This window comes from Gadus morhua, chromosome 12 (genome assembly GCF_902167405.1).
Source record: "Gadus morhua chromosome 12, gadMor3.0, whole genome shotgun sequence".
NCBI lineage: Eukaryota > Metazoa > Chordata > Actinopteri > Gadiformes > Gadidae > Gadus > Gadus morhua.
The window spans coordinates 26,551,856-26,574,575 of NC_044059.1; the positions used below are offsets into that span (position 1 = coordinate 26,551,856).

Sequence of the window (22,720 nt, forward strand, 5' to 3'; positions counted from 1 at the left end):
AGTGTTGGAATATTTTATAAAAATGTATATTGAATTATTTTATATTGCTAGAGTGGGTACACCTAGTATGATAATTAATTGGTAAAATGCGACTACGATAATAAAATGGAATGCAGATTATTTACTCTGACCCAAAGTGGCGGCAGATTACCAAACATTTGGCACACCTTCCCATGAATAGCATACGATGCTAACAAAAATTGCTAAAACATAAAAATTTAACATGGATATGGCCCGTTTTGCTATAAGAAATCGACGACAATATTATGCAAGTATTTAATACAAATCCTAAAATACAGCTGTAATGAAAAATCTCAATAGTTTTAATAAAACTAGAATTTATTAAAACAATCTAAAACAATACCCATTGTTTGCATTTATGGCATGAATACAAAAACTGAACAAAGGACATTTTCATAATTACATTGATCAAATAAAATATTTCTTTGGATATGAAAAAAAAAGGGCAATCAATACACCATCGTCCAATTAATCATACCCTGGATATGCACCATGAACATGGCCGCCCACCATCTTCTAAACTGAATAAATTGATCTCTCAAAGGGAGTGTCGTCATTGGCTTTACAGTTAGATGAAAACGCTCCTCCTCCCATATGTGCCAGTTGACCACGGTGAGAATCAACTGTAGGAATTGCGCAATGGACTCTGCAACGTGGAACCTGTCAATAAAGTTGGGTTCGAAAAACCCAATGTTCCGTGGAGTTCCAGAACTTAGAGTTCGGTCGCAGGCCCCCACTCGACGTCATCGGCCTCCTCCTCTTCATTCGAGCTGTCGCTGCCTCGGATCTGCGTGCGCCGATATTGGAGCGCCTGGTGATGAGCCAGCCTATCGGAGCGGAGGAGAAGGGGGACAGGGTTACCACCGTACACCTCTCTGGGAGAATCCATCTCTCGGAGGCACAGCGAGCTGATACTTACACGATGAAGGCGGGCGAAGACTTCTTCTCCTGTGGCTCAGCCAGGCGAGCCTGAGAGACACCATTATTAACACAGGGCTACAACAACATTGTGCTTTACATTGACATTGAGGGCCTTTAGCAGACGCTTTTAACCAAAGTGTCTTACAATAAGTACATTTGTCAGAAGAAAGATAAACAAAATATCGCTGTCGGTACAGTAAGGATGTTCAAAGAATCAGGTGCCAAGCACTAACAATTGTTAGGTTAACCCATTCACTGTATCCAACCAAGACAGCTAGGATAAGATGCTACACAATGCTAAGTTCTGTTAGTGTACTGTCATGTGCCAGGACGCACAACACACAATAAGTGTGTAGATTAAGTGCCAGGACCTACAACACACAATAAGTGCGTACATTAAGTGCCAGGACGTCCAACACACAATAAGTGCGTACATTAAGTGCCAGGACGTACAACACACAATAAGTGCGTACATTAAGTGCTGGGACATACAACACACAATAAGTGCGTACATTAAGTGCCAGAAACTATAACATACAATAAGTATGTAAGAGGGTGTGGTGGGGGGGTACAGACTCTCTAGGTGTCTCTAGGACGAGCGTTGGCATTGATCCCGCATCCCCAACGTGACGTACCTGCTGCAGCTTCTCCTCGATGAGTGACAGCGAGGCAGGCGGGGGGCTCTCCCTCTCCGGCTCGCTCTCCCTCCCCTCGTCCTCCATCGGCCCGGCGCCCCGCCCCGTGGGATCAGGGGCCACAAAGTCCGGGGGTCCCTCCGACACTGCCGGCGTCCCGCGGCCCGCCGGCTCCGCGTCGCTGGCGTCCGAGCCGGACCAGCTGCGGTGGGAGTGGTTGTCCTGGGGGCTGGTGCTCTCGGCGCGCCGCGGGGAGCTACGGTCGTCCTCCTCCTCCTCGTCCTCATGGTGCACGTGCCGGGGCTCCGGCACGTGCATCAGCGGCGGCACCTCCCGGAGCGAGTAGGTCTCGGCTTCGGGGACGGGCTCCAGGTCCGAGAGGGACTCGTGGGCGGGTTCTGAGGAGCGTGCCAGGGCGCTGGTGGTGCCGCGGCCGCGCTGGATCTTGGCGGCGGCGGCGGCGGCGGCCCCCTGGCCGGGGAAGGCCTCGTCCAGGTCCTCGTTGTCCGTGTAGATCTCGCCGTCGGTGAAGGGCTCGCCGTCGGTGTCCTCCAGGTCGCTGGCGGCGCTCAGGTAGTCCGAGTGGCTCTGGTCCAGCGTGTCCAGGTCCTGCTCCGCGCCGCTCTCCAGCTGGAGGAACATGGCGACATGCAGGGCGGTCAGCAGGCGCTTTTACCCCGAGGGACTTACAGCGGTTCATGCACACATTCACACACAGTTAACAGCCATGCAAGGCGACAGCCAGCTCGTGTAGAGCAGCTACGGTGAGGCGTCTCGCTCAGGGACACCTCCACACTCAGCTAGGAGGAGCCGGGGATCGAACTAACAAAGTTAAGCAAACCAAGTAAACCCTCTCCCCCTCCTGAGTTAAGCTCACCCACGCAGCAATGATTACACACGTAGGAATGGTCATGACGTGGTGTATATTCATCGTGTTCATCCCAGGGCCCATTTTCACACTCAAGACACAAATGTATTGTCGAACTTTGCAAGGGAGTTCTTGTTTCCTAGACAGGTACACTGCTGTACACTTTTTCAATTGTTAGTTTTGCTGAAGCCCCATTGAGCACACAAATACATCTTTCCTCACATTGACTTTTACATTTAGCAGACACTTTTATCGGAAAGGGAGGGAGGTTAAGCAGAGTCTAGACAGTGTCCAGTCTAATGACCGCAGAGGCAGTATCTCCACCACCACCGTGGGGAACCAATTCCTTTGTTTTTGAATTGCGTTATTTCTTTAGATGCCACACAGGAATGAAATCGAGAGAGAGATATGGGAGGGGAGGAGTGCGGCTCACCGTAACCTCAGACACCCAGACTGGTTTAGCCTGCTGGTGACGGATCTTGTCTTTAAGGATATCATACCAAACGTTGGAGCTCGGCTGCAGGTCAACGCGTGCTGGAACACAGTCAGGGAGAACACACTCAGACTCATCTCAACGGCAACGAGGCACACAGAGAACAGGAGAGAATGAAAGGGGAAAACTAAGGAAAGACGGCAATGTGTTTTAACAATATAATTCTGTACACGGACAATTCTTATGAGACAATAATAAATAGACGTAGAAGAACTTGCTACTACTTTAAACTTTAAACTATAGAAAGAAAGAAAGATCTAAGCAGAACCTGGACTCAGCAGACGATTATGGCTGAAACAGAAGCGGTACCTGAGAACAGATGGCTACAGTGCTTCCTAATCTTAAGGGACTGGGTGTACAGGCGTCTGGAACTCTTGTTGGAGTTGGGGCTGTACTTCAGCCTCATTGCCTTGATGTCCTTGCGGCTGTGAGGGTCCAGGAAGAGCACCATGGGGTGGTACTGGATGTAGTTCAGCCTCTCCACTGCAGTGGGCGTGATGTCCAGCAGGGGGTGCTTGTCCTGCAGCAGACCGGATCAACACAACTTGTTCTTCACAGAGATAGAAGCTCATATTCATGTGATTCTGTTTAGATCCTTTAATTAGATCCTTTTAATTAATAATAAAAACTATGCACAGCCTTACTGTACCGACAGCAATATATTGTTTCTCTTTCTCCTGACAAATGAACTTGTTGTAAGTCTCTATGGATAAAAGCGTCTCAATGTAAATGTAATGTTGATGAACATCGAAATCAATACAGTCCTACTTCCACGTCCAACGACTCACCTTCTCAGCGATCGCCCTGACGGTGTCCAGTTTAATGACCGTTGAGGCACTGTCACCACCACCGCTACGGGGAACCATCTCTGATGGACCACAAAAGAGGAAACGCGTTACAGGAGAGTGTAGGAACAAAAAAATAAAACCGTTAACCGTTAACCGTTGACCTTAACGGTATGAATACAATAAGTCTACCAACCTGCCACTTCGTATTCATCAGGCATTTCTTTAGCCAGCTTTTCCATGGCGATATCATTGAGAGGACCCAGGATGACGATTGGTCGCTTGAAATTAGCTGGAGACATGAACGTCAACATTGAAAATTAATCCAAGAGGTCAACAGAGGGTGTTTATGAATAAAACCATTGATCCAGGATATGTGACCTCAGAGAGCAACAAGGAAACTAAACACAAACCTTCTCTGAGAAGCACTTTCTCATAAGCAGGGAATTTGCCCTGGATGGTAAGTTGCAGAAGGTCGTCCCGATTTCTGCGGACGTTCTTTTTGGCCCCTCGGAGTCCCCTCAGCTTCCAGAACTCGGCCCTGGGCCCAGAGGCCTGCCGTTCCCCGCTGGCCCGCTGGGCCTGCTCCATGACGGCCAGCGTCTCGGCCCTGGGGAGAGGGACATCAGCAGGCCTTACTCAATGCTGCCGCTGGCATTTCTGCACATTATTCATGGGGTCTATGTCTTTTCAGTATTTCAGGCATATATATATATGTATATATTACATTGACATTTAGGGCATTTAGCAGACACTTTTATCCAAAGTGATTTACAATAAGTACATCGATCAGAAGAAAAGAAACAATATATCGCTGTCGGTACAGTAAGGATGTTCATGGAACCAAGGGCCAACCAATAACACTTGTTAGGCTAAACCCTTCCCCCTATAACGAAGCTAGCTGGGATAAGATGCTACACCATTTATTAACTATATGTAATTACTATATATTTTATACAGATTATCTTATTAAAATCAACAGAGATCGGCTGAATTGTGAAGCAGTTTCTGGGCTCTCACTTGGCCTGGTGGGGGATGGTTCCTTTGTCCAGCTCATGCAGGTCGTTCCCCATGCGGATGGCCAGCCAGTTGCCCAGCTTGCCGCGGTGCATGGTGTCCACCACCCTGAACACCTCCCCCCGGGTGAAGGACAGCCCCACGGGGGTGTCCGCCTCGTGGTCAAAATGGGTCCGCACGTAGAAGTTGTCGCCCAGGCTGGACTTGAGGATCTTCTTGTAGACTGCACAGACGAGGCCCGCGGTTAGTCACACCGTGGGGGGTGGGGGGGGGGGGGGGGGGGGGGGGGGGGGGGGGGCATGGGCCCACACAAACACATCTACCGTATCATATCATTGGATCGTAGCTACATGAGGAGGCATCGGCCCACATAAACACATATCAGTGGATCGTAGCTACATGAGGGGGCATCGGCCCACACAAACACATATCATTGGATCATAGCTACATGAGGAGGCATCGGCCCTCATAAACACATCATATCTGTAGATCATGAGGAGGCATGGGCCCACACAAACACATCATATCAGTGGATCATAGCTACATGAGGGGGCATGGGCCCACACAAACACATCATATCAGTGGATCATAGCTACATTGTACTTGGAAGAAGTCTGACTTGTTTATTGCAGTAAATGGTGGTTGAGTATCATGTGGTCCTTACGGTGCATCTTGTTCTGCGTGCAGATCTCCACCGGCTCCCCGTGTTTGATGTGGAGCAGGTAGTTGGCGGCTTCCTCCCTGGTGAAGTGGTTGAAGTCCACCTTATTCACCTGCAGAAAAAAACATAACTTACTTTATTCACCTGCAGAAATAACATATCGTTGACTTTATAGAGTACATTGCAAGATATAAGATCAAAGATAAAATACATACATTTTAAAATTCAGACAGATTTTTAAATGCAGTCATGCAGCCATTCTGATTGGTCGAATTGGTTTCAGGGTTTGAGGTCTTTACCTGCATGATCTGGTCCCCCTCCCGCATCCCCTGTTCCTGGGCGGGGCTACTCGGCTGGACTCCGCCCACAAAGATGCCGACGTCGTTGCCTCCCACCAGCCTCAGACCGATGCTGCCGTCTTTGATGAAGGACACTGTGTGCAGGTCGGAGCTATACCTAGGAGGTCGGAGGCACAACGTAAACAAAGGAACCAATGTAGAACATTAAGACCATATGCATATATGTGCTCTCAGAAACAGGTCGTTAAGGAGCAGGAAGGGGTCAGGGCATTTTGCTAAAGGATGCCGGCAGGCAGGATGTGGTCATCAGCAAGGTTGTTATCGTTTGGCTTTTTTTATTAGCTTTTTCATTCACTAGGTCATTTGTAAATTGGATTCAGTTTGGTTCAAGTGTTTTGAAAGTGCTTGGTTCTGGTTTAGACTTTATCAATTTCAGGGCAGGTCTTTGTCTGTTTTTGTAATATGTATTTTTCTAGATTCTAGATCAAAAAAGGATCAGAAAAGGTATTGTGTGATAAAAATTCAACAAAACATCGTGCCATTTTTAAAGAATTTATTCACTCAGGACAGATGAACAACTATCCACAAAAGACAAATGGACAAAATAAATTTGTTTATAATGTAGTTAATTTTTGTCAATTTCAGTTAGTTTTCTTGTCACACAATACAGTTTCAGTTAGCAATATATATTTTTTTATAATAATTCATTAATAATCTTTTTTGTTAAAAAAAATAAAAAAATTAATGTTTTCATTATTTTGTTAGTTTCGTTAACGATAATGAACTCATCAGCGATCAAACCCAGTACCTTACAGCTTGCAGTCGTACACCCTGACCACGAGAATATCCCGCCCCTATATATAGACGCATACATCGACCTACATATTGAACATCAATTACACACACATCACCAAATCATGACAATTGATTGAGAGTATTGCTTTAATAATTCAAATATCGGACACCCACCCTACGTTGGGTGTCGGATAGGAATCTGGGGGCAAGGAGTAGAGGGGTTCTTCCACTGGCTTGGCTGAAAGGAGAAGGAAGCTGTTAATGCACTGCCACAATGAGGCCAGACAGACAGACAGACAGACAGACGGAGCAGGCGGAGCAGACGGAGCAGGCGGAGCAGACGGAGCAGACGGAGCAGACAGACAGACAGACAGACAGACAGACAGACAGAGCAGACGGAGCAGGCGGAGCAGACGGAGCAGACGGAGCAGACAGACAGACAGACAGACAGACAGACAGACAGACGGAGCAGACGGAGCAGACGGAGCAGACAGACAGACAGACAGACAGACAGACAGACAGACGGAGCAGACGGAGCAGACGGAGCAGACAGACAGACAGACAGACAGACAGACAGACGGAGCAGTAGGGCAGTAGAGCCATAATGGATACCTACAGGAGACAGGCTTGTTCTTTCCTGAAACCCCAGACTTAGAAGTGCCGCTTTTAGACGGACGGGGTCTGCGGAGAAGACAGGATCGATTAATATGAACTGAGCATAAAAATTAGGGGCAGTACAACATAACATAGATCAACGCTGAATTTTGACAGTTTGATGTTTACGTGGAAGTAAATTGAAATCGCCCTTTTAAACATTCGATTGAGTGTTGGAAAATAAGACATTTCTTGAGTTTTAGTTTTATAAACACTATAAGAACTATTGATACAAAACTAAGACTACGAGGGAATTAAGTTTTCAATGATAATGCTAACAAAATTTGAATACACATTGCGTGTACTGTGAGCTAACGCCACTCCTCCCAAAACGACGGTTTTAATCCTCGATATTCAACATGAGGGGAAACGGGTAACGACGGACGACGGGTGTCTCTTCGAGTGCGTTGGCGACGTTCGGTGTGACGTTACCCGTGATGGCTCCCTGGCTCCGAACTGCCAGACCTCCGGAGGTGGCGGAGTTGGTCGGACCCGGAGGAATCTGTACAAGAGGAGAAGGAGCAGAACTGCGCGGGTTAAGGGGGCTGATATCACCCTGGAGAGACGAGCACGCGTGTTAGAGAGGAAGGGGGGGGGGGGGGGGGGGTACCGACCGTCCTGAGTGGGTCTGCTTGCTGCTGAGGTTTTAGAGGCCGTGTGTCTCAGCGGGGCCGACTGTGTCTCCGGTAACACCCTGAAGGAGAGAGAGAGATGGGGGGGGGGGGGGGGGGGGGTATAAAACAACCGATCTTGCATCTACGTTGAGACATGTCATGTGATGCAGTTCGAGGTCATGTATGTATGCGTGGAGACGCTTCTTTGAGTGCTTCAGCCGGAGCAACGAGTAGTGTGGTAGCATGGTGTGTCACCGCCCTACACATCCGTGCACTCAGACGGTTGCATAACCGAGCACGGGATCAAACAAGTTTTTAATTTTCCATTTCCATTGAAATATCAAGCAGCCAAAATGTTGAGTTTTGGATCAATCGTGAAAAAACGTATCCCAGATCAAGATAACAAACATAGCATCTCAAAATGGTCGCTCTGACCTCAGGTTTCTATTAAACACTGTGTACGTCGGATGTATGGTTTCATTGGCTTTGGTATGACGAGGAACAGGAGACGTCGGGCCAGGGTGTAGGGTTAGAGCTTTGAGGAACGAGGTGGACAGAAGTCACCCCGCTGGGAGAGCTCACCTGTAGCGCTCCTGGAGCATGTGTGACCCCCCACTTTCGGAGGACCCCCTCCTCTGGGGCACCGAGCTGTAGCTCACGTCCGACTCAGAGTCCGACGCGGCTGGAGAGGAAAAACGACACGCCATCGCATGACAGAGATGTTAATAACCCCAAAAAATGTTTCAGATTGGAGTACATTCATCAAAAGAAGGCAGCCATTACGATCAACCAAGAACTAGCTTGAAATGCTAATATCTGCATCAAATAAAAAGCGCACACACACACACACACACACACACACACACACACACACACACACACACACACACACACACACACACACACACACACACACACACACACACACACACACACACACACACACACACACACACACACACACACACGTTTTTGTAGCGTGGTGGGGAAGGCACTGGCGGTGGGCGGGGACCAGGAGCGGGGCTTAGGGGCCAGCTTCGGGGCCGCCTTCAGGGCCACCGCGCTGGCTAGCTCTGGGAGGACTCTGGAAGAAACGACAGGGAGGTGGGAGTGAGGGAAGATGACAAGGCCTGAGTGACGTTTGGAAAGGGCGGTGGCTGGTATGATTATTGATGAGACGATGAGTATGATGAAGTATTACATATTCACCTCAGCGTTTGGCGGGGCTGCGATCCCGTTGACGACTTACATCGTTAACACTCAACAGAATATCATTGAGTTCAATACCAATTGATTCGTTATCGGTTTTTACTGAGATCAATCGCGGTCTTGTTCGATTCCGGATAGTGTTTTGTTTTGGTTTTGTAACACATTTATCAAATTTATGTTCTATTGAAATTTTAAAAGGGTTTCCGTATAAAATAGGGGATATGGTGAATGTCCCGTTTCTCATCAACACATGGCCACATACAGTAGAGGAAGAGGTTCAAGGTAATTCACATTTATTTTTATTGGTCATTGAAAATCAGCTCACAAAGTCAACAGAGATACACACCATATCACGTGGTACACAGTCAAACACAAAAAAATATCAAAACTAACAAAAAAATAAGATTAGGAGGCTTTTCAATTTTAAAAACAAGCAATTTCAGCAAAAATCAATTTATATTAACAAATTAACAATCTCACAATAGTGAGTAATTTAAGCGGATATCACAAAAAGCAAAAAAATCCAAGCTATAAGCCCATGTAAATCTGAGCGGTCAGAGTGCATAATTGTCCCCTGGTCCTGTTGAAGGCTTGGGGGAGGGGATAGCAGAATGGAGGCGGGGCTAGAGGATGGGGGCGGGACAGACAATCATCTGTACCTGTATTTATCCCGCGAGTCCTGGTTGTAGTGTGTGCCCTGCCTCGCCGGGTAGTTAGTGCTTTCGTCTGACTCGGACTCAGAGTCTGTGGTGGAGGGGGAGGGAGAAAGAGAGGTAGAGGGTTACATCAGGTGGATGAATCACATCCTGCCCTGCCCTGATCTGGTATACTGGTCATGTGTGACAGGTTAGTTGCATAAAATGTGTCTCAAGATTGAGGAAGCTGTGATTGAGAGGAGTGCATCAGGAGAGGGTTGCCGTTTGACAGCTGTGACATGAGTTAGCGGTAGCTTTGATCGTTTGGTACAAACCCAAAAAAAACAAACCCCAAACTAATTCAGTCAGTGTACTCATAGAGCCACTCGGTTCTCGGTGTTCTTTCGTAGCAGAATCCAAATATTTATTCTAAGATAAGTGATCAGCCTTGAACACATGAATGAATACCTTGTTGACTAAATACAGAACATATGTCCCTCGTTTTCACTCAAGTACCGTGCAATATTTTCGTGTGCGTGCGTGCGTGCGTGCTGACCTGGGGGTGGTGCTCTGACCGGGGAGCTGACACGGCGTAGGGGCTCCTGGCGAACATTGATGGGGGACGCCCTCATCACGGGGAGGGGCATGTCCGGGAGAACCCTGGAAGAGGGGGGGGGGTCAGATAAAGTATGGTCCAGCCTCAGACCATTCTCCTCTGGTCCAGCCTCAGAGCTACCAATCTCGATTCGGTTTGAGGTCACATTTTAACTGAACGGGGGGGGGGGGGGGGGGGGGGGGGGGCTGAACGGAGGGGTCTCCCTACTTGTATCTGGAGTTGGGCCGGGGGCTCTCCTGCCGCAGGCGGGGAGGGGAAACGCTCTGGTCCGAGTCCGACTCGGAGACGGGCTTGCGGGGCTTGGAGGCGGCCGAGGTGGTGCGGGGGGGGGCCCACTTCTGGGCCATGGGGGAGGAGCGAGGGTCGGGCAGCATGGACAGACCGGAGAGACTCCTTGGGGGGGGGGGGGGGGGGGGGGGGGGGAAGAAAGAAAGAAAGAAAGAAAGAAAGAAAGAAAGAAAGAAAAAGAAAGAAAGAAAGAAAGAAAAATAAAGAAAAATAAAGAAAGAAAGAAAAATAAAGAAAGAAAGAAAGAAAGAAAGAAAGAAAGAAAGAAAGAAAGAAAGAAAGAATCATGATCAGGACCGTTCTCTACATCATGTAGTGAGGTTTAGTTTGTTTGCACATGGCCAGTGCTGAGGTCCGATAACAGTTTTCATGAAACTTGTACTCAGAGAGAGACAAGATGTCGAAACAATGGGCGTGCTGGCAGTAGCAGAACAAGTAACCATTTAGTTAGAATAATGACAAAGCAATAGTCATCCATCAACAAAACACACAAAATCGTTTGGAGTGGGTTAATGTTTAACAAACTACGTGAAATGTAAGAGGCCCTAAACTATATGTGTGTATTCTTAACGAAGAAGAATCCTGGAATGAGGAGGATTGTGCTCACTTGTATTTATCCCTTGTATCGATGGTGTCTCCTCTCCGGGTGGGAGGTGGAGGGGAGGGACTGTGGTCCGACTCAGACTCACTCAGGGCTGGAGAAACACACACACACACACACACACACACACACACACACACACACACACACACACACACACACACACACACACACACACACACACACACACACACACACACACACACACACACACACACACGTTATTGCAAATCAACGTCCCATTGTGAATCTGTGTGAAACAACATCTGCCGGCCTGTCTTTGTTAGGATCTCTCCAGCGCTCTCTCTCTCCCTCTCTCTCTCTCTCTCCCTCCCTCCCTCTCCCACTCTCTCTCCCCCTCCCTCCCGGCAATTCCAGGAAGGCAAACAGGTTCTGCTGCCACAGAAGGCGAAGGAACCTCAGGGAACGCTGCAGTGATTTCTCACAGCGCCGCGGAGCTGAAGCTCTGGTAGACAAACACTTTCTCCTGCCAACAGTCCCAGTGTTAACACGCCCGGGCCGCGGGAGTGACCTGCTAACGCCACCCTCTGATACTGCAGGCACTGAGGGATCAAATACCTCCATCCACCTCATTATGTGAATGTTACAATGGTGGTGGTGGGTGGTGTTTTGGTGGTGGTGGGTGGTGTTGTGGTGATGGTGGGTGGTGTTTTGGTGGTGGTGAGTGGTGTTGTGGTAGGTGGGTGGTGTTGTTGTGGTGATGGTGGGTGGTGTTGTGGTGATGGTGGGTGGTGTTGTGGTGATGGTGGGTGGTGTTGTTGTGGTGATAGTGGGTGGTGTTGGTGGGGGGGCTGCAGGACTGACCTCTGCGAGAGGAGGGGGGCCGGGCTGCAGGCCTGCTGAGGGTGGAGCGTATGGGGGAGGAGTCTCGGGACTTGGCTGGAGGCAGGACTTGGGTTCGTGTTCTACCATCGGAGAAGAACAGCAGTTACAAATCAAATAATAAGACCTTTTTGCTATTTTTCATAACGTTCAAAAAGAGAATGTGTGGAGGAGAAAAGGGCTTTGTGCGTGCGTGTTCGTGTTCGTGTGCGTGCGTACCTTCGTGCTGTTCTTTCTCTCGTTGGATGCCGGGAAACTCTTTCTTTCGGAGAAGGCATGTCCATGTCAAGGTCCGAAATGTCTGGAAAACAAATAATGTAGAAAAAAAAACCCATAAGCACTCTCTCTCTCCTCTAAGATAGGGCAATAGATTCACTGATCCAAGACTCCCATCGCTCATCACCGCGGCGACCCACCCTCCAGCTCGGAGCTGCTGTCGTGGCGACGGTCCTCCTCGCTGTTGGGGGCGCTGTCCACCACCTCGGGGATGCTGACCAGGAACTTGCGGCTGTCTCTGAGCACCGTCATGGTGAGCCGGCCCCGGCTCTTCTCCACCAGGTGCTTGGTCTCCAGCAGGGACAGGTTCTCTGTGGTCATGCCGTTGATCTGGAGAAGAAACAACCAAGACATTCGTCTTAATGCGGACAATGCTGTTGATGAGGAGTAACTTCTTCTTCGGATACTTTGGTCAATAAAATTAATTACAATTAAGAGCATGTTCATGGGAAGATATAGGCAGCAAAGTTTATGTGTTTGAATTAACTAGAAATTATATAAACAAGGTTGATATCAATTGTATACAATACTATTTTATAGTTACGATTAATATTTTCTGATATGATGAACTAATGATAGTAATACTACAGGCAGTTGATGCTTAAATACAGCGTGTTTACAGTCAGGGCTGATGCAGGTGTTTCATGATGCGCTTCGTCATGTGAAGCGTCGGCCGTTTTGGGCCCGACCCCCCCCAGGGTCGTACCTTGAGGATGAGATCTCCTTCCTGCAAGGTGCCCTCCTTGGCAGCCAAGCCCGTGTCGGTCATGTGCTTGATGAAGATCTGGCTTCCCAGCTTCAATCCGTACTCTAATAGACAGGAACACGCCACGCACAAATCAAATCAATGTGAACGGGTTCTTAGGACAAAAATAAAAAAGGTACACTCAAAACTATTCCAACGCTGGCGGTCAAACATTGACTTTTTTAACCATCCTCTAAGAGCCATATTTAGTCAAGGTCTAATGCATATTTTGAGTTACTGTTTTGTAGACTTCCGTAGAGTCACGTTTCCTAACCCTTATCTCGATTTCATGCCTTTGGCTCTCTAGGCCACCAATAGCTTGGCCGTGTACCTCGACTGGGAATCGAACCTGGTACCATTCGGCCGGTGGTCGAACACCCTCGCCCACGACGCTACCCTGCGTTCTCTCGAGCCGCCAGACACAAAGCGTGAGAGTGCGTGGAGCCTTCTCCAGGGCAGCTCCCAGGCTCTGGAGTTCCCTCCCCCAAGACAGAGACTCAAGAGTCCCTCCCAGTTTTCCAATCCCGCCTCAAGACCCATCTTTTCTCTACTGTACATCAGTGCTGCATGTCTGCTGTGTGTTTAACCACCACCGCCCCTCAGTGTAAAGAGACTTCGAGTCCTAGAAAAAGCGCTACATTAAATCGAATTTATCATTGTTATTAGCTCGCTAGCCCTTTAGCTTGTTAGCCCTTTAGCTCTCCGCGGCGTACCGTCGTTGAGCTTCTTCTTCAGCAGCGTGGCCTTGATGGGCTTCTCCGCCACCTCGTTGTTGGGCAGTCGCTTGTAGCTGGTGTTCATGAGCGGCAGCGTGTTGCTGTGGCCGTTGCGGTCGGGCGTGTTGCTGCGGGCGCGCTGCCGGCTGCGCCCCTTGTCGCTGCCGTCCGAGTAGCGCCGGGGCCGGCGCGTCAGGGCGTCGCTGTCCAGCAGGTTGGAGTGGGAGACGGCGCGCGTCGGCCGCGTGCTCGCAGGCAGCTGGATCTTACGGGGACGCCTCACCGTCTGGGGGGGGAGGGAGAGAGAGAATGGGTAAGAGAGGGGGAGAGGGGGGAGAGCGAGAGGGTAAGAGAGAGGGGGAGGGGGTGGAGAGAGAGGGTAAGAGAGGGGGAGAGGGGGGAGAGCGAGAGGGTAAGAGAGAGGGAGAGGGGGTGGAGAGAGAGAGGGGGGAGAGCGAGAGGGTAAGAGAGAGGGAGAGGGGGTGGAGAGAGAGGGAGAGAGAGAGGGTAAGAGAGAGGGAGAGGGGGTGGAGAGAGAGAGGGTAAGAGAGAGGGTAAGAGAGAGGGAGAGGGGGGAGAGAGAGAGAGGGTAAGAGAGAGAGAGGGTAAGAGAGAGGGAGAGGGGGTGGAGAGAGAGAGAGAGGGTAAGAGAGAGGGAGAGGGGGGAGAGAGAGAGAGGGTAAGAGAGAGAGAGGGTAAGAGAGAGGGAGAGGGGGGAGAGAGAGAGGGTAAGAGAGAGAGAGGGGAGAGAGAGAGAGAGAGGGGAGAGAGAGAGAGAGAGAGAGGGAGAGGGGGGAGAGAGAGAGGGTAAGAGAGAGGGAGAGGGGGGAGAGAGAGAGCGTAAGAGAGAGAAAGGTTAAGAGAGAGGGAGGATAAGAGAGAGGGAGAGGGGGGAGAGAGCGGGAGGGGGGAGAGAGAGAGGAAGAGGGGGAGAGCGAGAAGGAGGAGAGCGAGAGGGTAAGAGAGAGGGAGAGGGGTGAGAGCGAGAGGGTAAGAAAGAAAGAAAGAAAGAAAGAAAGAAAGAAAGAAAGAAAGAAAGAAAGAAAGAAAGAAAGAAAGAAAGAAAGAAAGAAAGAAAGAAAGAAAGAAAGAAAGTGAGGGTATAATAGAGTTAGAGTAAGAGTGGTTCATAGAGAGAAAGAGAAAGAGAAAGAGAGAAAGAGAAAGAGAAAGAGAAAGGATGACATCTAACCATCGTACTCACCACGTTGGCCGTCTGTCCACATGACCTGAGGTTCTGGATAGTGAAGTTGGAGAAGACATTTTCCATGGAAACCCCGTTGACCATGACGATGTTGTCTTTGGTGCTGCGTGGACAGAGGCATGTTAATGTTACCAATGTGATGCTCTGTGCCTTTTGTCTGTCTCTATACTTTCGTTTTTGATGATTTCATGAATAATATAAAGAGCATACAGCCGTGCAACTGGTTTGGAAAGAGATGGAGTTACTCACAACAGCCTGCCCATGGCCGGTCCGTTGGGCAGCACGTCAGACACCACGATGGCCGTGTCCCCGGACTCTGGGCTGGGCTTGTCCCGGCCGCCGGAGATGGCGAAGCCAAACCCCATCTTGGGGTCCTGGCGTCGAAAGAATCGAAAAAGACAAAGAAGAAGAAAAGAAGGAGAAGAAAAAAAGAAGACATTTGGAGAGGAGTAATTGCAGATGAATTTTTTGAAAAGGTGAAAAAAAAAAAAAAAAAAAAAAGGGGTTGAGAAAGCATGTTAAAGGTAAATAGAGGGGTAGAGCGAGAGAGACAGAGCGAAAGAGAGAAAGCACATTCCATTAGCATTCAAGGGCGTCCATCGAACCAGAGCTGGGCAGCAGGGTGTGACCCAGCTGAATTCCTCCTCTCTCTCTCTGTGTCTCTGTGTCTCTCTCTCTCTGTCTCTGTGTCTCTCTCTCTGTGTGTGTGTGTGTGTGTGTGTGTGTGTGTGTGTGTGTGTGTGGTGTGTGTGTGTGTGTGTGTGTGTGTGTGTGTGTGTGTGTGTGTGTGTGTGTGTGTGTGTGTGTGTGTGTGTGTGTGTGTGTGTGTGTGTGTGTGTGTGTGTGTGTGTTCGGATACACTACTCAGACGTGTAGCTGTACATGTAGATGAGAGAAAGAGACTTTGCTTACTTTGTTCAGTGTGATGGTGTGCTGCTCCCATATCATCAACTCTTCCATGCCTGGTTTCTGAAGGGAAACACAATGAAATAAAAATCGAATTCAGACACAAGAAAAGCAGAGTAAAGAAATAACCAAAACAAAAGACAACCATTAACCTTTGCACTATATTATGGACAGTTGGTTTGGGTTAACCTGAAGTTGTGTGTGTGAGCGAGTGTGTCAGGATCTTTCTGTGTGTGATTACGAAGCATGCCGTCACCTGTCTTAGTCCTGTCAAACAGGTATGGGGGAGGGATTATCTTGTATGTGTGCGCGCACACACACACACACACGCACACACACACACACACACACACATGCACACACGCACGCCCCTGAGTCCCTGTGGTGTTGACGATATACGACACTGTGTGTAGGTTCAGTAAACCCAGGCTACGCGAGTACAATGTATAGAGTAGGGGACACTCCCCCCACCCCCCCCCCCCCCCTTCCCTCCCTCCCTCCCCGTCTGCCTCTAGACTGCATTTTGTAGTCAAATATTGGCCCCGGGTGCCATTGCGTCAGGAGGCCTTTGTAGATTGTATTCCTCTGCCCGTTGACGTGCTATTGTCACTCTAGAACAGAGACCGCTCAAGTATCCCTGAGAACACAGCCGTTGATCGTTCAGCATTCTAGCAGCTGGCTAACCACGCTTAGCATGACCCGCCGGGAGACATTGCCGCCAGCGCACTATTGTTCCAGTCGCTGTACAACATACCAATCATGTCTGACATCTCCCACATACCACCTAATTTCGAACCCTCGCCCGTGAAGCTGGTCCCATCACGCCACACGGGGCCCTTGCCGGTGACGTAGGGCGATACGTATAAGCGCCGTAGAGAGACCGAAACCAGCACTGGGCGAGCTATTCGAGAGAACAGTGAGGTATTGTTGGCCACATGTCAAGACAGACCGCGGCCTATGCTGGGAGTGAGGGAAAACATGGGGAGAGGAGTGGGCGACACAAGCCAGGAGGCGAACACTGACGTTCTCCAGCCACTGAACCAAACACCGCAAACATTTTTACAACCGGGGACTATGGGAGTGGCATGCGATGACCTGTGAACAGTAGGTCGTTTGTTTGACCAGGGGGTTGATGATTAACACGAAAATACACATAAAAGACCATCGGTAACAACCACAGGTACTGTTGGGAGTCTGCTGCGGAGTTTCGGTATACATTAAGCGAAGGTCCATACACCTGTATGCATCAATGATTACCCTAATTGCAGTTTAACTTTGTTGTGGTTGGGTGAGGTGCACACTGAGCTTACAAAATGTGGTCGCTACCCGTCTAGGTTAGGAAGGAGTCGGACAACACCTACACAATGGAACAGAATGGTTGTCAAATTGCACAGTGCTGGGAGAGATTGGGTAGGCGGAGCCAGAGGATTTCATCACTCCCCAGGGAAATCAGGGAAGGGAAGGTGGAGCCAGGAGAGACAAACAACTAACTGCCGTACTGTACTAGGAAGTAGACAAACGCAGTCTAGGAAGTTTCTCCTTCGCCGAGCACGGTACTTAGTCAAAGGTAATCCCTCTCGAACATCGTCAGATATGCCATAGTCGACAAAGGCCCCCGGCAACGCGAATGTGTAACGTATACGTGTCGATAAGGGTGTTGATAAGTGTACGAGCTCCATGCCATTCCAAGGTCTGCTGCCCCCCCACCAGCTTATCTCGGTGAAACCGGTCACATGATAGCGAAAAGGGTCACGCTTAGCGGAACGAAGAGAGGCTAAATACACTGATTAGAACGGCAACGATTCAAAACACCGTCAACACAAACACAAACAAACAGCCAAAAGGGGACAAGGTTTAAAAAGTTCACTTTGTAAATGCTGAACAGGAGGACTTCAACAGCAGGTCAATAGATCAGCCTGAACACTGGCAATGGAAAGGAGGGATTAAAATGATTAGTTGTATCATTACATGAGGTTTCTATTGAACTACAGATGTCCAGGTGGATATCAGCCATGCATTTACTGATGCTGTTGATTCGAGTCCAGGGCCTTTCGTCGAAACTGACCGGCTGCCTTAAAACTCACCACACTATTTGAATCATGTGCACACACCATTTCCATGTCCTCCTGAATCCCACCAGTCACAAATACTGGCCCAACAAAGCCCACATCAAAAAGATGTCAACAGCATCAGCCAACAAGCTGCCCTCCCTCCATAGCTAAGTTCAGAATCCTATTGATAGGCTACCCAATCCTGGGAACTCCCCGACGGTGACTGGGGTCAGGCTGGAGGCAAACATGGCGGACACAGGGCGTAGCCGCCTGGACGCCTAGGGCCCTGTGGGAGTCTCTGAGGTCCTCTGTAAAGCCAGCTCACCAACACACTGAGCCCAAGAGCCAAAGGATTATGACCCAGGGACGATGAGCTATAGACTGATGAAGTTACACCGATCAAGAGCACTTTGCTGGATGCCATTGGGAGGTTGATCCCGAGCCAACAGAGCTTTGCATTGGAGACCACTTACCCCTTGTTCTTTGAATCTCACTTCCATTTCCCCCTCCCCCAAAACTGGGCTTTCTATGCCACTGCACACCTGCAGAGCTTGGCACTCTTCAAACAAGCAGTGCTCTATGTGGCCTAGGGTGACACACCACAACACCAGAAGCTTCCACCAAGAGGAAAAAAGAGAAAAAGGGAAAAATCCCAGATCCTTGACTGTTCGGCAAACACTTCCTGCCGGAGCCAGACCCCGGTGTGGTACCTCGTGTGACTTGGCCCCTGTCCAGCTGTAACCCGATAATCCAGAGGGAATGAATACCTGATGCACAGCAGTGTTTTCCTTTCAGTATACAAGGGGAAGGAAAACATCTAGCCCTACCTGACGGGCTCCTCCCCCGCCTCCTGCTATGCCCACCTCCCCAGGCTGTGGCTCCGCTGGCCTTTATCACCGCAGATTAAAGGTGGCACTATGCTGCGTTGTGTTGTAGTATGGTAATAGATAACCATTAACCCGAGTCAGGAACCTGGCACACCTTAAGTGTCAAACGTCATAACGAGCCAGGTATACAGCGAGTCATGCATGTTATTGTTATAAAACACAAAATGTCGAACTTTAAAAATAAAATAAAGATAAATAAAAAAGATGGCTATGGATTTGTTAGTCTCATGCAAATCTACTTTAAGGATCTGCCACCAACATGCCATTGCGTACCAAAAAAATGCCATTTTCTAAATGGTGAAAAATTGCCAATTGTGGTAAAAAATACAGAATACTACAATCTTTGTCCATCATCTAAATGCAGCTGCTGAGGAGAGGAAGGTGAAAACAATCCAGCATTCCAACCGAATCACTATTATCCACGGTGAGGGTGCTGGTGAGCTGCACACTTACAGGTACGGCCATGAGAGGTGGTGCAGGCTCCGGTGGCAAGGAGCCAAAGTGCTTCATCAGTTTCCTCCGCTGAGCGAGATTCATACTCGCGACCCAAACCCTGCCTGCTGACCTCTGCTACGGACCGCCAACGTACAAGCAACCAGCAGCGACGGACCAAAGAGGTCAGAACACCAGCCCTTCTGAAAAAAGGCAATCACCAAAGTCCGACTGTCCACCAAACCCATGCAAATACAGAGAAACCGGAGGACCGCCTATGTCCCTGCTCCCCACCGGAGGAGAAGCGTCACATTCCAAAATCCGGCCATTACGCACAAATTACTCCGTTGCAATGCGAACCAACGTCCACGGCCACACACTGCCAGTCCTGTGTGTGTGTGTCCGCCTGTCGTTAGGACAGCTACTGGTATGTCCCAGGCTGCTGGCTGGAGGTTTGTGCCTTCTGGTGTCATGGTTACGTAGGGGGAATGAGAACAGTGGACCGTTAATAATTGACAGGGGGTAGGGTCTGCTTACCGAGTAAAGTTTCAGGGTTCCCTATAAAGTAATGCACAATGCTGTGGCCCTTGGAATTGCTCTGGGGCCAAGCAGGGTTCTGGGTGCATGATGTCGTTTGGAGGGCAAACTTCTCGCTTTCAAAAGTGTCAGCGGTCAACTCTGTTATAATTTATGTGGCCTGGACACTAAATATATAGTTTGGTCCTTTACACTGGCCGGTACAGGTCTGGGAGGTGCTTGTGTATTTAGGGTCCAAAAAGAAAACACCTGGCAGCCAATGGCAGATTAATTTGACTATTTGGCATTTGGCAGTAAAACAAATTCAGGGTTACATAATAAAACAATTTGCTTGGCCAGTAGATCTTTCTCGTCCGGCAAGTAAACAGACAAAAAGTTAATTTTTGATCTGTGCAAAATACACTGATACTACTATGCAGATGATGTTGTTTATACTGCCTCGGTTCAGAGTATGACATGTGAGAGGGTTAATATATAAAAAAGGACCTGACTGGACGTTGCTTGACCCAGTCGTGTCCAACAGAAGGTCTTTAGACTACTTGGCTTCCCTCACTGAATCATTAATACATTGGGGGAAATAATAAGCTGCTCAAACAATTGAAAGTAAGAGGAAGGGTGTACTGAGGAAAAACGAGGTAATCCAAGTAGACACTAGCCAGTAGCGGGACACAGAGGAAGCCAAGGTGTGCCTCTCTTCAGTAGGCAAACAAATAACCCCTCGCTTGTCACTCAGACAAGAACTGTGCGCATGCTAGTCCAACTATGAAGCAAACATTAGCATCTCTAAAGGAAGAAACTCACTGTGGTCAAATATGCAAAACAGTGATGTTTTACCCACCCAAGCCGTCTTGGATTTGGTTATTGCTGAAGTATCTTACAGGTCGACATATGACGAAGACTGAAAGAGCCTTATGATGAAAAATAATAACACATTGTGTGACATGCGTCTTTCTATTTCTGATAGGCATCATACAAAGACGATGGATGACAGGAGTATGCCACTTAAGTGATTGGAAGCGAGCCTAAAGTATCGTAGTAATTCCTAACCCAATAGCCACAGAAGTGGATAAACTAGACCTCTTCTCGCTTCCACTAACAAGTGGAAGATGGCAACTGTCAACCTCACTCGCTGGTTCAGAGCAACACAACTCTCACCCATACCAACTTCTACCCTGCGGTATGCATGCAACACAGAGCAACAACACAGTAACACAACACAAGGTTATATCAATATTGCAGTGATCAATAATTCCATCGCGATGCCTTATAAAAAGGTACAGTACAGAAAGTACAGTAGCCCACGATTATCTTCATAGCCAAATACCTTGGACCGATATAGGAAGGTATTTTGGAATGCAGAGTCGAAACTGTTGTGAAACTTTCTTTGAGGCAAGCAGAAACTTGCATGTGCGGCAGAACCAGAAAGGTGAGACCAAGGCAGCGGGGCTCTTCATTGGAGACCCCCCTACTTTGGCGCGCGCGTGCTCGTGCAAAGATAAACATTATCGCACACAGTACACGTTGTTATGTCATATGGCAAATGTGGCGACGAATCTAAAGCCAAAACAAAGATTATGGAATATAAGATCGTGCCAAATGTAGGATGTAACATGATTGCTTTACTTGGATAACTATTGGCTAAACCCCTTTAAAACAAAGCTGTTCATACTTTGACAAATACTTCAATATAATATTTCCATTTCCTGCTCGAATCTGTCACTTTCTATTTTCGATTTCTAAGCAGCATTTACCATACCTGTATTTTTTTTGTTGCAATATCCAAGACTGTCCAAACGATCAAGTAGCCTGTTCACTCTTCTCGAAAACACATTACGCAGACTGACAAATAAAGAGTTTAAAGTGATTCATTCTACCTGTGGACCAGGGGCGTGGCTTTTAGTGGTGACGAGTCCAGGTGAGTTTCATTACGTCATCACGTAGGCAGCGCAAACTGTATAATGAACCACGCGCCAATGACAGTCCACGATACGCGCTGACCTTATAAGGAATATCCGTTTTACTGTTTTTTGGATTGTACTTTAGCTGTTGGACAGGAGGCAGTGGTTACTTACACGACACTACCCTCTAGTGGTTCCTTTCGCCAGCCTCCAAGTTTTTGATGACAGTTGTAGGAGTTCGAACCAGCCCCACATGAACTGATCTACGATTGTTTTTTTCAGGTTCATTTCACGCTGTTCAGATGATAGTTTTTCATTACTTCATAACTTCATGAACCCTGTATATTCGCCTAAATTAAACCATTAATTTGTATTTTTTACCTGTTATTTTCTCTTCTTCATTGAATGCCTGCCTGGAACAGCTAGTTTTCCTTGAGTGATACCTTTTCTCTGCGGTTCCTTCCCACTGGGTTTTGGAGATTGTACTTGCCCTACTTACCCTTTTAACCCTTTAAAGCTGTATTTGTGATTAGGGACTATGCAAATAAACTTGACTATCTGCTTCAAGTTGGTGAGTAAATAGTAATATAGATACTAAATAGTAATAGTGAATAGGCTGACAAAGGCAACATATCATCCCCTGGCAAACCACAATAAGTTAAAATGTAGAATGTCAATAAAGATGGGGAACTATTTCCACAATCTTTAAATTTTTATTTGTTTACAAAGATACGATTGCAATATGATATATTCCTTCCTTTTATGAGTAGAAAACTTTTAAAAGAATTAGTCGAAAGGCACAATTTTTTACAATATATACACATTTCGATCTAAATTATAAATATATAGAAAAACAAAAACACAACCCAGAATAAAAGTGCTGAACACAGTTGCTGAACAGTTTTTTTTTACAAAAAAAAATAGTCTTTGTTTAAAAATACATACAATCAGTAGCATGTTTTTGTTTCATTTTTTTTGTTAGCAATAAATTATTTGAATGTGAAGACATTTATATAATATGCAGAAGGTGGAGAGGGGGCGACAGGTATGTCGGTTACACTTTACAAGAAGCAATTCTTCAGGTCAGGAACACAAGCTTGCAAATCTCCATCA

At 48.0% G+C, this 22,720-nt stretch overlaps 1 protein-coding gene across 6 annotated transcripts; it reads right to left on the reverse strand.

Moving 5' to 3' along the window:
• Nucleotides 1-262: 262 nt before the first annotated feature.
• tjp3 (tight junction protein 3) lies at nt 263-21,609 on the reverse strand. 6 transcript variants are annotated; one of them, XM_030373299.1, is made up of 30 exons: nt 21,466-21,609; nt 15,809-15,865; nt 15,146-15,270; nt 14,897-14,999; nt 13,690-13,978; nt 12,938-13,041; nt 12,372-12,561; nt 12,175-12,256; nt 11,938-12,038; nt 11,119-11,206; nt 10,431-10,616; nt 10,164-10,267; nt 9,632-9,716; nt 8,732-8,847; nt 8,346-8,445; nt 7,764-7,843; nt 7,582-7,651; nt 7,112-7,176; nt 6,670-6,733; nt 5,701-5,857; nt 5,405-5,513; nt 4,744-4,963; nt 4,137-4,333; nt 3,920-4,015; nt 3,727-3,806; nt 3,248-3,458; nt 2,879-2,979; nt 1,578-2,207; nt 941-990; nt 263-848 (listed from the first exon to the last, which is right to left on the reverse strand). In XM_030373299.1, exons 2-30 carry the CDS (start codon nt 15,854-15,856, stop codon nt 734-736), a joined length of 3,966 nt encoding a protein of 1,321 aa, XP_030229159.1. In that variant the 5' UTR covers nt 15,857-15,865; nt 21,466-21,609; the 3' UTR covers nt 263-733. The 6 variants fall into 6 exon arrangements, with proteins under 6 accessions (XP_030229159.1, XP_030229156.1, XP_030229161.1 ...); XM_030373296.1 differs by lacking the exon at nt 21,466-21,609 and adding an exon at nt 19,194-19,621; XM_030373301.1 differs by lacking the exon at nt 21,466-21,609 and adding an exon at nt 18,681-18,749.
• Between the last annotated feature and the right edge of the window lie 1,111 nt (nt 21,610-22,720).

Excerpts from the sequence above, each read along its gene's own strand:
- tjp3 (XM_030373296.1), bottom strand. The coding sequence starts at position 19,277 with ATGAATCTCGCTCAGCGGAGGAAACTGATGAAGCACTTTGGCTCCTTG. Across the intron at positions 7,844-8,345 it reads ATGCTCCAGGAGCGCTACAG|GGTGTTACCGGAGACACAGT; the intron begins GTGAGCTCTCCC and ends TCTCTCCTTCAG. Across the intron at positions 2,208-2,878 it reads TCTGGGTGTCTGAGGTTACG|CTGGAGAGCGGCGCGGAGCA; the intron begins GTGAGCCGCACT and ends ATGTTCCTCCAG.